Source organism: Pelodiscus sinensis, chromosome 6, assembly GCF_049634645.1.
Source record: "Pelodiscus sinensis isolate JC-2024 chromosome 6, ASM4963464v1, whole genome shotgun sequence".
Lineage (NCBI taxonomy): Eukaryota > Metazoa > Chordata > Testudines > Trionychidae > Pelodiscus > Pelodiscus sinensis.
The window spans coordinates 1,019,164-1,032,202 of NC_134716.1; the positions used below are offsets into that span (position 1 = coordinate 1,019,164).

Consider the following 13,039-nt stretch of genomic DNA (forward strand, 5'->3'; position numbering starts at 1 on the left):
CCCGCATGATTTTAGTGAGCTGGATGTCCACTTATCATGGGTGTGACCAAGTTTCCCGCAGTCCCATAAAGTTTGTTTACAGCTGCCAGTCCTGGCTCTCAGTGTTTTGTGCTGTTATTTAGCTCTAATTTGTCTCTAAATATTTTCTAAGAGCCCAGTAAGCAGTGCATGTGTTGGTAGTGCTGCTAGACTATATTGACCTCCTGTGATTTGGCTAATTCTCTGGTTCGGCACTGGTCAAGCCCCGAGGGTGCCAAACTAGAGAAGTTCACCCTGTAGTTCTTTCTGAATTCTGTTAAAGTTTTGGCCTTCACAACATCCTCTAGCAAGGAGTGCCACAGGTTGACTCTTACTATGAGGATGCACAGTATCTTGGTTTGAGCCTCTAGGTGTTACTGCAATAAGAAGATCAGAAGGATGAACTGATTGCATTCAGTTCATCATTTTGTAGTGTCTCCTGGTGAGGAACTCCTCTGATTGTGTAAATTATAAGGTACCATATTTGAAAACACAGCCAAATACTGGTGAATCCACATCATGTTGCTTGTACCTCTGTCAGCTACCAAGCTCCTGCTCCTATTATAGCCATCTCAAAAGAGGCTGTTTGACTGCCCTCTGCCATCTACCTGAGACAAGCCCTCTGCATCCCTTAGGTTTTCTAGTCCAGCTACTGGAATAGAGAGTAATTAGGACCATTCCATGGTCCAAGTAGCCACTTACATGTGGGCAGTAACTGTGACATATGCTCTTGTCCCATTCCACCCCCCACCACAGTGTCAATCTCAAAGAATCTGTTGTGCTGTCTCACTGCAACTTTGAGAAAGAGGCAGAAGGCAACAGCAGTCATGCAAGCCTACGTTCTCTGCAGTCCACCTCAGAGTGTCACCAACCAGACATTGGCTCCAAGGCTGACTTTTTAAAAATTATTTGTTAACAAATTAACAAAACATTCCAACTCCATGACTCTGGTCAACACTGAGATAGGTAAATAGAGGCCTGATTCTGCTCTCCTTGAAACCAGTAGGATTTGGGACCATTAATGTCAATAGAAACAAGATTAGCCCCTGTCCCTTATTGATTACATTTGACTAAATCTGTGCACTGAAGTAAATAAAACCAGCAGCTCCCACTCACTGTACTCAGATGAGTGGCCTTGTTGAAGACAGACATTCTCAACAGGAAAGGAAGATGAGACGGTGCTTGGGGGCCTCTAACTATGATCATCTGGATTTGCCGTTCTAAGACTACATTTTATTCTACTGACCTGAATTGGTGCAATGTGTAGGTCAGAGTCTCCTGAAGGGGCAGGGACGATCAATTCTATGCCTTGGCTTTGAACATATTCAGTAGCCTGGTCTGCAGAGGCTTGGCACACCTTGCTTAAATTAGAAATTTCTGGGGCATTTATTAACAGCAGTCATCTTATGGGGGAAGAGGAGAAAGGCCACCCTTGAAAACAGTGACAACAAGATAAACTACCAGCATTGTCTTTAAGCCACCCCACCCAAAGGTGACTTTTTTGTGGAAATTTTGAACACCGTTGAAATTGTTGCTCTATAGGGTATTGCTATTTTATCAGTTAGCATACTGGCAGCGAGTCACCTCATTCACATGTTTGCACCCACCAGTTTCTTTCTTCTCCCTGCCCCCGTTATTAAATCAGGAAATAGTCCAGTTCTGGATCACCTACCACAGGGTGTAATGTTGCATGTGTTATTGGTGGTGGTGGCTGGCCACATACATCACAGGCTGATGTCTTTTAAACCTCACTTCCTGAAGACTTATTTGGGTCAATTTCCTGCAGATCATTGAGGACATTAGACCATCAACCAGCAGCTGGTTTAGTTTTATCCTTGGTCACAATCACTACCAGCCCCTCCATGCATATGTTGACATTAAAATTAAATGAGGAAGAAAGGTGAAATAAAGAGTATCATGGCCCCAAATGTGCAGCAGACTCATGGAGCTCTGAGACAACAATACAGCACCCATATATACCGTCAGCTACGGATCCTAGTACGGCGGATCACCCCTGTTACAGTCCTTCACCTCAGGGAGTTTTATGAGGGTCTGGGGGAATTAGTAAAAAGCACAGAATTTGAGAAATGAGTTAAAAAAGTGCACGTGCCCATCAAATACCTTCACATGTTCCCTGAGCCAAAGGAGAGGAGAAACCCTCTGAATTACTAGAGTCCTTGTAAATTAAAACAAGAATGTAGTGGGGGAGGGAAAGGTTCTTATAAACAAATAATTCTGGATGGACCCAGTAACAGGGCTATGATCTGATACAATGAGCATGGTGACATATTTTTCCATGTGTTTTTATCCTTTTCTTTCACATTTTCTTTTGCTGCTAATTTCATGCATCAGAGGTCAAAAGACATTAGGCTAAGATCCATCTAACTGCATACCTATTAGCAAGGCCACAGAAAGTGTCCTTTAGATAGTTTGGGGAAAAGGATCAGGTTCCTGGAGCAGTACAATTTACTGCCTAATTCTTTTGTTATGGCTATTATTATTAGTATCCCCTCACACCATGCGATTTACAGAAAACAAAACTGTTCTTGAAATGATACCCAGGATGTAAAGGCTGGAGTTTGTAAAACCAAGACAGTGCCAGCTAAGAATGCTTTCTGTCCATGTTTGAAAAATATGGTTTGATTCCCGGTTAGGTTTTTCTATTTAAAAGGTTAGGGTGGGGTGCCTGCATACAGATGAGACCTTTAGGCATCTGGTTTGGGAGTTTCTTTTCTATATTTTACAAAGGACTACACAATACATGTGTCCGTTTGGTTTAGCTGTGTGCTTTACTACTAAGATTCCCTTTGTTAATTATTTCCAAAACAATATCTTTAAAATTGAGGTTTGGCTTAGGAAAAAATAGGTAATAAAAACCAAAAGAGCTGCCTAAGATTTCAAAATGAAAATAATTTTTCTAGTGATTTTCTTTCTGGATCCCATGCCCCCAGTGCTTAGAGGAAAGAAAGAATCATACCTTTGGATTAGAAGATTTTTGGAGGGATTGGGGGGAATATAATTTTCTTTTTAAAACCTGCTTTAACCCCACCCCTTTTTCTATGCAGATATTTGCAAACAAACTTGCAACCTCCCAGTACTAAAAACTCTGAGTCGTGGCAGGACCCGATGCTGCTCTTGCTGCTGCTGCTTCCCATGGCCCTGTTGCTATTCTCGGCAGTGGGGAGAGGGTGAGGGTCTCTTACATGTTGTAAGGCAATCTACAGACTGTCCTAGAGCAAAACCTGAGCCGGGTGCGGCTCTGCTGGGCGGGTGAGGGTGCCTGAGTTTGCCGCTGTTGTAGACCCGTCTGCGAACTAACAGGGTTGCAGCTGGGCTGTAAATAACGCGCAGCCAGCACAGCCGCTGAACCCCTCCCGGCTTGTTTTAGGTCGGGATGAAGACATTAAACCCCCTTGTTTTGATTTGATTCTGTAGCGAGCCGCAAAAGCCCGCTGTACAAAGACCAGGACACAAATACCGACTGGCCGGAGCTCCAGGTCTGGTTCAACTGAGCCGCTCTGGCAAACCTCCTGCTTCTCCCACCTACCGTCCAAAGCCTTGTGTTAAGACGTCTGGGGGGCACACCAGGGCTTCTGCGGCCAGCCCCAACCCGGCTGGGAGGCACGGCTCCAAGCCACCGGCAGCCTAGGCTCCCAGGAAATACCCGCCTTCAGTGGCCACTGCTGTGCCTCGCCGCTGCCTCACCATGCTGTGTTTTGCCCGAGGCTAACGGCTCATCTCTCCTAGCGATGAGTTTGTAAAAGTTCCCGAACTTCTCCACTTCACCCCTTGTGCTCGGCGGGGCGGGATCCTGATCCCATTTGCTCTGGATTTCATGGAAAGCAGGATCAGGACCTCACTTCTGCTCGGCGCCATTTGGGGCACCCTCTGGTCCCACTGAGGGCAATGGGCATTTTGGCTTCGGTTTCAAAGGGGCCGATGTTTCCCTCTGCAGACTGTCTCTTTAGACCCGGCTCCCGGTGTTTAAAATACACGCTGCGCTGAGAAACATCTGCAGACAGACTTGTTGGCTCATGTTGACACTCGCATGAATTAAGAGCCCTCGGGATAAAAAGGCAGCGTATAATCAATAGAATTATTTACATTGATTTCCCAAAGTACCTTTATTTGTGTCCTTCGGGCGTATTTCAAAACTCCTCTCTCAGGTTAGCTGACAGACACGGATTTATGGGGAAAGGGGGGAAGAAAGGGGCAGGAACTGACTGCAATGGGTGAGATTCTTGCATGTGCCCAGGCAATGTTCCTTCTAATTTTCTCCATGTCTGTGCAGAACAAATTTTGTTATGTGCACTGAGGCATGTGTGGATGTGCACCACCAATAAACACACATGCTGGCAACTATGGGAGGCTGGGGATGCTCTGCTGATCAGCTGGTGGCATTTGAATCTCTCCTGGGCGGCTGCCCAAGCAATGGTCAATGGTGTGAAAATTGTAAAGAACTCTCCCAGGACAGACCAACTTGCATGCGGTCTTAATGCGCTGTGGTGACTGCACTGAACAGGTCTGTCCCCAAAGAGCTCAAGGGATACTTCATTAGCTACTAGAAGGGTTGGGAATGTTAACAGGTTCTTGGGCGCCCCAGCATCTTCAAAAACGTGTCTTCATTTCATGTTTCAACATCTTCAGAGTTTAGAAAAGCAGCTCCTAGCAGTGGCTTATTAGCTGTGATGAAAGCACCTGCAGGTGGGCGGTGCAGCCACTCCACTTGCAAGGTGCCAGGGCGTTTCCTCCTTGAAATCCCAATGCAGCCCCCCTGGCTTTGGCAAAGTTTCATTTTCACACTCCCCTGTTCCTGCCCCAGTAGAACCCTTAGCCTGCTGCTGGCCGGCGTGTGTGTGAGGGAGAGTCTTTGCTGGTTTGTCCCCTTGCTGTCTATGCCATTTGGTATTAAACTCTACCACAGTCTGGTTGTAACTGGGAATGAGCGGGATCCGCTGTCATTATTGTGAGTTACTGGCGTTAAGTCTCTTCCCTCTGCCCCAGGCATGGGGAAGGGAGAGAAAGTGACCATGGCCTTGGGGAAGGCTCTTTCTTGGGCAGACTATCATGTCTGGCCTATAGGTAACTTGAAGGGCTCTGCTACCACTCCCTGTCTCACGGGCTCTGCAGGGCAGTCTGTCCCAGGGCATGAGTGGGAACGAGACCATGGAGTTACCTTTTGATACTCATTCAAGCCCCTCACCCGTCACTAGAACCCCCGGCGGGATACCTGGCGGCACTGAAGCCAGGAAGAATTGCAGAAGCTGGACAGAGTGAAGTTTTCTCTGGTCCCAGAGTGCCCCAGGCTGTGGCGGGTGGGTAGTGTTTTCTCCCAGACTTCTGGGGCACACCTTTGCCTGTCCTTGGGGTGGCTCTGAGCACAGTTATGCTGCCCGTTGGTGAGCTGTCAGACTTCCCTTGTAACCAAGCAGGCCAGTCCCTCCTGTGCCAGGATGCTTTCTCACCAGGCTGCCTCCCCTGTGAAAGGCCCAAGTCTGATAGGGTGAGCCAGAGAGATTAACTGCAGGGCAGCAACAGGAAGTGTAACTGAGTGTCAGCTCCACACCCAGGACTCCTCTTCCTGCAGGGTCTTTTGAATCCCAGCCTCCCGCTGTCTGGTCTTCTGTAAAGAATACTACATAGGGGCCAGCCCCATCCCTGGCGGAAGGCTGCAGTTAGAGCCACACCTGGTGGACAGCTGTTGCCCAACTCCTCTTGGGTAACCCCTGGTCTGGGCCTTGCTGATTTCACTTGGCCCCTGGGATGCTTTTAACCGGGGCCAGGTGGAGCAGAATGTGAGTCCTCACTGCCAGGGGTTGCTAGCAGTGGACAGCAATGTTCCCTCTAATTTTTTCCATCCATGTGCAGAATAAAATGTATGTGCACCAAGGCATGTGCAGATGTGCACCCCAAGTAGACTCACATGCTGCTGGTTGTGAGGGCTCTGCTAGTGAGCTGGGCTGCTTTTGAATCTCTCCTGGGCAGATGCCCAAGTGCTCAGATTACAGGGAACCCTGGTGGGCAGGTTTGGAGTGGCTGGCTTTGTGCCAGGGGGTGCAGACTTGGTGAGGGCCTGCAGCTGGGTCACAGCAGAGAGCTAGTGCGGGGCCACTGTGGGCTCAGGACTGCAGAGGGTCTATGTGCTTTGCTCTCTTAGGGGTCTTTCCTGAAGGGGCCCCTGAGGGGTTTGCTCTTCCCTCACAGGGCTGGCACAGCAGATCCTGTGGTCACACACACCAGTCGCAACGGGGCTGTGCGCGCAGCGAGCGCCTCTCTCCAAGACGCAGTTCGTTGGCTCTGTGCCCTTTGACGAAGCCAGACTTTGCGCCTCTCCACCCGCAGCCTGCTGGGCTGCGCCCCTGCCCCTAGTGTAGCAGCGTTTCTTGGTCATGCCCGGGGGATCCTTGGCTCGGTGGGCGAGCTGGGGCGCTGCCCGGGGCTGGAGATGCGGAGCTGTCCTGCCCGGAGCGGCTAGCCTTGCACCCAGAGCTTTCCAGCAGCAGGGCGGGGAGGGGTTGCGCCCTGAGGACGCAGATCGCGCCCGGCCCGGGGGCCCAGCCCCGAGCCAACCCAACTCTGCCCGAGCTGGCCGGTCTCAGCAAAGGCTGCGTGGCCCCCGGACGGGCCCTGCAAGCCCGGGCAAGGCAGGGCAGGTCCGGGCCCTCGTCGCCAGGCTGGGCCAGTCCCGCGGTCTGAACAGGGCTGACGCTGCCGAGCCGGGCTGTTCCCTCGCTCGGCCCTGCAAGCGGTACACACCCGCCGCGGGGCAACGGGGAGAGATCCCTGGCCCAGCCAGTCCCCAAAACACGCAGGGGCCGGTCCCCGGGGCGGGCGATAGTAGCCACGCAGGGCCCGGGCTGGGGAAATCCACGGCCAAACCCACCCGAGAGCTGGGATAGGGCTCGCCCTCGGCTGCGCATTCGTACCCACGCGCGGGCGCCGAGAGAGACACGTGTGCGCACACAGCCGTGTACAGACACACCAGTCACGTGTGCGGACACACACGTGTGCAGTTACATTACAGACGATTGGCTACGCACATGCCCATCTCTCTAGAGACCGACCCGCGTGTACACGCGCCTTCCGAGTAGATCCGGACCCACGCCGACCCAGACACGTAGGCAGAGAGCGTTTGGACACGCGCCTAGGCACACAATCCTATACTTGCGCAGACATGCACGGACGCACACCTCTCCCAGTGCGCACACGCGTCCGTGGACTGCGGGACAGACGCCCCACGGAGCCCTGCGCGGTGTTTGGGGTGAGAGAAGAGAGTCCAGCAGGAATTGCTCCCACTTCCTTACCGGCTCCCAGAGTCTTACTTTGATTCCTGGCACTAACGCACCCCCCGCACCCCCATGCCACACTTCCGAGCTGGGGAGCAAAGATCCGCACACCTGTGTGGAATATTGGCATAAAGTTACCCGCGCCAAGCCCCCCCCCCAAGTTATCCGCCTCAAGCAGAGAAAGCCAGGAGACCCTCCCCATGTGTATCGGTGCTGTGGGCTTGGCCGTGCTGTGCTGAAGGTCAGGCGAAGTGTTTGGTCCCCTTCACACCGCCGAGCCCTGGCTCTAAAGCCGGGCGCTGCTTTTGTCTCCGGGTCGGCAGGCGGGTCGCTGGGTGCTTATTTGCGCTGTTGTATTTTTATATAAACAAATGAGAGCAAAGAGCGTTAGGAAAAAGGGAAGTAAAAAAAGAGGCGAAGGCAAAACAAAAATATGCATCAGGCAGCTCGGGCCCCTTTATTTCCATGACGCGGTCACCAATGTTTCTGTGACATTGACTTACCAATCGAACCACGGGCCGATAAATATTTTTACAGACCGAGCAGGTCAGCATATTAGCTTAAAAAGCCAAACCCATGGAATAGAAACGGCTTGTTGTTTTGTTGGCCTTGGAAGAATAGATATATTCAAAAATGTATCTAGAATAAATGTAGATTTTGAAAGAATTTATACGCAATTACGTTATAGGAATATGCCCCAGGTTACTTCATGTGAGGACCAAACATTGTGTGATATTTTTAAAAAATTACCTATGAATTTATTTCCGTATTCGTAGGGATTTTTTTTCTCAAGCACTTACTTTTCACTCCCGGTTCAAAAGCAGTTCTACGCCTAGCCAAACAACAAGGTCGTTTGATAGAGAGTGTAAACCCGTTCTACGGAATATGCATATTTCTGTAACTATTCATACTTGTTTAATGTATTAAATTAATATGCCACAAGAAATGGGTGTGCTTTATTTTCCTTTCTTTGAAAACCACGTCGGGATATGAACTCTTGGGAAGGTGAATTGGATTCCAAAACCTGATTTCTAGCCAGAGCACATCTTTCATCGAGCAAAGAAGGGGAGGAAATATTAAATGCGTTTTAATTTGCCTGGGGAAAATAAGAATAGCAGTAACTAATACATTAAGAAGGCAGCGAAAAGAATCCAGGAATTACTTGTATTTTCGAAGGAGAGGCATTCGCAGCCCTTTTCATTGTATATGGCTGCTCCGAATTTTTACATTTCCTGTGTTCGCTTGAATGTAGATTGGAGTGTGTGTCTGCTACGTTTACTCAAGGCTGGAGTTTAAAGATTCACTTTCCGCCCTTTTCATTGTAACAGAGGCAGGTAGAAGTTTAGCCCACTAGAAAATGCCTTTACCACCTTCTGCACGCTGAAAGAATATTTTGCATAAATATATCGTTTACCATTAAATCGATATCGACCCTTCTCAACATTTTTTCCCCTTTCCACTCACTGAATATGCTAGAGAGGGGCTTTCGCTTTTCTAAAAATCTGTATCCATTGAAGCATCCACCTATTCTGCACTCAGGGAAAAAAAATAAGGTGTCTAGATTAAGAAACTATTTTGATACCAAGTTCAGCTGTAATGGCAGATAGCGAAGTGTGGGTGGCTTAGCTGTCTCGTGGAACAAGTAGATTTTCGACAGGCATGAATATTTCAAAATTAATCAGATTTGCTACAAGAGTGAAGGAGATTAAAGTGCAAAAGCTTTTCTTTGAAATAATTTTGAGTCCGATATTTAATTTTCAGTTAAAAACGAACATCATCCCTTCTTGATTACAATTTTAAGGCCTGTGTTTGTGTGTGCGCGCGCACACACATAATATATAGACAGTAAAACATGACACACACACGTGGTGAAAATAAAAAGACACAGAAAAATCTCTCTGTCCACAGCAGATTTGCTCCTGCGTAAAATCACAATACTTGAAATGCCTCATGTGTTAGATTTTTTTAAATGAAAATAGGAAACATTTCCCTTAATGTCTTAATGAAAAAAAATAAAGTAAATGGCGACACGAAATAGAACGGTCTTTTCACGTTTTTATTTTTCCTGGGGCCTGTAGGACATTGTCTAGAGCCGAGCTTCATTTTATTGTTATGACTGGTATTTCGAAACAGTTTTGTAGAGCACCGGGTAATTAAATATTCCCTCTCCAAAAGCCTAGCACAGTCTCCTATTTTGTTAAATCAAATATAAGATTATTGTTGGCGGTACCCATTTTAGTTCAGGGACATCTGGGCTATTTTTTAGTAGGTTCCGTTCTAAAGCAAGAAGGTGATATTAGGACAAAGGGATCCCTAATAAGGGACTAATTTTGGTCTGATTATCCACGCAGATATAGTGAAGCAAAGACAAGTTCGCTTCCCTTGAAAGTGAGTATTCGATAAAATGCTGTAAGAAACCTCTAATACAATATTTAATCCGACATTAGGGTTCGGAGGAAAAATGATTTCCCGGTGTGTCCCCATCAGCTTTTAGTGTTGGTTGCCCATTTAATGCTCGGGAAGTTGATTTGGATGAAAAGTTGATCAGGCACTTTAATTTTCCCAGACATACATTAAACCCCTTGCCTGATATTGTTTCAGTAAAACTCTCAGGCGCCCCTCTGCCTCCGCCTTTCGCACGCTGCTCTGTAAACAGCTAAAGTCAGACTTTAAGGCAGTTGGTTGCAAACAAACTTTGATTCCTGCTACAACAGATGTCAGAGTTTCTTGGTTTTTGGCTGCGTCTGGGGACATCTTGTGATGTTTTAGAGAACAGGACATGATCTCACATGGCGAGAAGCTCTTTAGTTCCTTAATCATTTCACGGTTCCTTCGGAGGCTTTTTTTCCACCTAAAACGTTTAGTTTCAGCTCAGTGATCAGCTGGAAAAGCTCGACGGGGAGCGGAAGGGTTGAATTATTCCAACCTGCAAGCAGACCCTTAAAAAAAAAAAGTGGAAACTTTTTTTTTTCTCTGTCCATTTCTCCAAGTCCTGAAAAACCAGCATGGAATTAGAGAAAACCTACATGACTCCCAGGGCTGGCCGAACAGGTAGGACGGCGCTACTGATTTTTAAAGCAGTTGTAAATAAATAAGTCGGTTTCCCTCTCTACCCGGAGGGACTCCCGTGTGTTGTGCAGAAGCAGTTTTCCTACGCGGTGTGTATGAATCTCTAGGCGGGGGTCATAGATCTGCCTGCGTGCATATATTCAGGGGGATGCTTGTACGTGCCCACACAGCCCGGAGATCTACCTGGTGCTGGAAAGCGAGGGCTGGAGCCACCGCGTTGTGTTTGGGGCGCGCAGTTGAACTAGTCGGGGGTAGGAGCGGGGTCAAGCCGGGGATGCTTAAGCGTTTTCCGGGCTAAGGTGCCTCTCCCGGCGGGCAGTGGCCGCGCTGGGCTTGCCGGGGGTGTCTCTCCAAAGGGATTATCTGTGGATCAGCCGTTCCCGAGCAAAGGGCAGCCCTCGGGCGTCCGGCGGCGCTTGGTGCGGGCCCGGCGAGCATTGGCATCCCGGGCAGGGGGTCAGGAGACCGGCAGACGCCAGCGCTCGGGGCGTTGTGGGGCTTCCCGTACAGCCATCCAGAGCACAAGGAGTAGTTCTGGGGTCCCCTCGCCTCCCACTGGACTGGGAGAGGGGACCCAGGAGCGCTCCGGGGAGGAGACGGGGATGGGACTTGAGCCGGGCCCGCCTTAGCAGCCCCGGACTCGGGACGCCCCGACTGACCCGGGTGGGGAAACCCTCCAAACGTCGGCGCCTGGGGCCGGGAGATGCCGCTTCCCCGCGCCCCGCTCGCAGTGCTCCGGAGGAAGGATGGGGGCTGTTACACGCTGCCAAGGGCTGGAAATCGGGGCGCTGCCCTGCGGGGTCTCGGAGCGAGCCCGGGCCCGCCGAGCTCCCAGTACCGCCAGCCCGTGGGGAGCGATCGATGGGAGCTTTCATTAGCGACGGGTGGATCGATACCGCGTCTCATTGCCTGGGGTTGCGGCCCGCCAGGGGTTGGGAGGGCCCCTGGAGGAGGGGGAACCCCGGGGATCTACACCGCTGGGGAGAAGCTGCCCCCGGTCTCCAGCTTTGGCCTAGCCCCTGGCCGCCCCTCCTTGGCCTGGCCCTACCCGCTGGGCAGACCCTGAGCCGGCACGGCCCGGTGCTTGGTTTTCAGGCGGCTCCAGGGGTGCCAGGACCAGGCCAGGCCGGCACAGCCAGGCGGGAGAGCGGGGATGTGGGGCGTAGAAGACCCCCTGGACCGGCCAGGGCCAGAGCGCTTTGCAAAGGCTCTGTCGCCTCTCCGCTCTGCTCCCCCGCCGCGGCTTCTCTTGGCCCGCTCTGCGGCGGGGAGGGGACGGGACCCTGGGCCGGGTGGAGCCCTAAACGCTGCACCCCATCTCCGCTGCGCAGGGATTCGGTCTCCGCCAACTGGCGCGCCCGGGCGGAACGGTGCAGGCTGGGGGAGGGATGGCAGCGCAAGGCGGCCGCGCTGGGTTCACTGCGCGACACGCACCAGCGCCGGGCCTCGAAACAGAAAGGGTAAATGGAGCAGCGGAAGCAATTTTCAGCTTCATTTCGTATGGCCGACTGCCCCGGCCTCGCGGGGCGGGTGGCTCCCCACCCTTCCCGCAGCACGTGTTTGTACCGGGAAGGGCCTCGCACGGCGCCGTTTATTTGGGAGGGCGTGCGGCCGGGGATTCTGGCCTTCGTCGTCCCAGCTCTGAAAGGGATGCGGCGTCTGAGCGTGTGGAAAACCCCTGGTCCCCGCTCCCTATCCGGAGTCACTCCGGCTGCGCCCATTCCCACCAGAGCGCGGCAGGTTTCTTTCAAAAGCATCCAGTCAACGCGGCATCCTCTCGCCCTCCTCTCCCGCGAAAAGGCTCTTCACGTGGGAGCCACAGAGACGTCGGGCAGCCCCGCAGATATTCGGGGGGGGGGGGGGGGCGGACCGGCAACCCCCCTGCAGAGCTAACGCTCAGTAACCCGGGTCTGCTCGAATCCCCCGCAGCTCCTGGCCCCGGCTGGCCTGAGGGGCGGGGTGGGGGATGTCAGCCCGTGGCTTTAGTGCCTGGGATTAAAGCAGTGTTGACGGACAATCCAGTCTCCCGGTGCCTCTCCTCCGGCGAGTCTGTTAAGGGAGGCGCTTCCCCCCTCTGTGACCCGTGAAATAATCTATAGAATTGTTGACTTTCAGCCCCGAGCTCCCTGTCAAGCACTCCCTGGTGCAACGCACGTGGGACCCACACGTCCACTCCCGGCGTTTGCAGTCCTGGGTGGGTTCGCACCCCCCCCCCCCACGGGAGTAGAGCTTATTTCTAGCCCTTAAAAAGAAAGGGGTGGGAGCCGGCTGACCTCGGGGTCCGCCGCAAGAAAGGCAACTGCATTATTTATCTTACATGGAAGGGGGCCAGGAGGGGACATTTTGCCTGCGAGAAGCCCCTACACCTCACTTGTGCACGCCAGGGGGGCGGAGATCACAATAAGAAATCACCATGTAAATTGTCAATCCCTAGCTACGCGCAAACCCCTCCAGTGAGTATGGAAGAGCCGCCAATACTCTTTTGCCCTCCAGAATAGCTAGCGATCTCCCCCTGACCAGCTCGGAGACAGCCCCCCGGAATGGGCAGGGGGAGCCTTTTTTGGTGCGGCCGCCCTAAACTCAGTGGGGCTGCTCTACTGGCCTGTGGGGAGAGGGTCAGAGCTGTGCTGGGAAGCTCCGGGGAAGCCTCTCCCTGTGTCCTGTGC

At 51.7% G+C, this 13,039-nt stretch overlaps 1 protein-coding gene across 7 annotated transcripts in view; it reads left to right on the forward strand.

The window, feature by feature from the left end:
* The first annotated feature begins 9,950 nt into the window (after positions 1 to 9,950).
* PAX5 (paired box 5) overlaps positions 9,951 to 13,039 on the forward strand; it is a 209,134-nt gene continuing 206,045 nt past the window's right edge. Inside the window, exon 1 of one of the 7 annotated variants that reach the window (XM_075931256.1) lies at positions 9,951 to 10,355. In XM_075931256.1, the coding sequence (XP_075787371.1) occupies positions 10,310 to 10,355 (46 nt within the window). In that variant the 5' untranslated portion in view covers positions 9,951 to 10,309. The remainder of the gene's footprint in view (positions 10,356 to 13,039) is intronic. The other 6 variants (XM_075931260.1, XM_075931251.1, XM_075931254.1 and 3 more) reach the window with 6 other exon arrangements.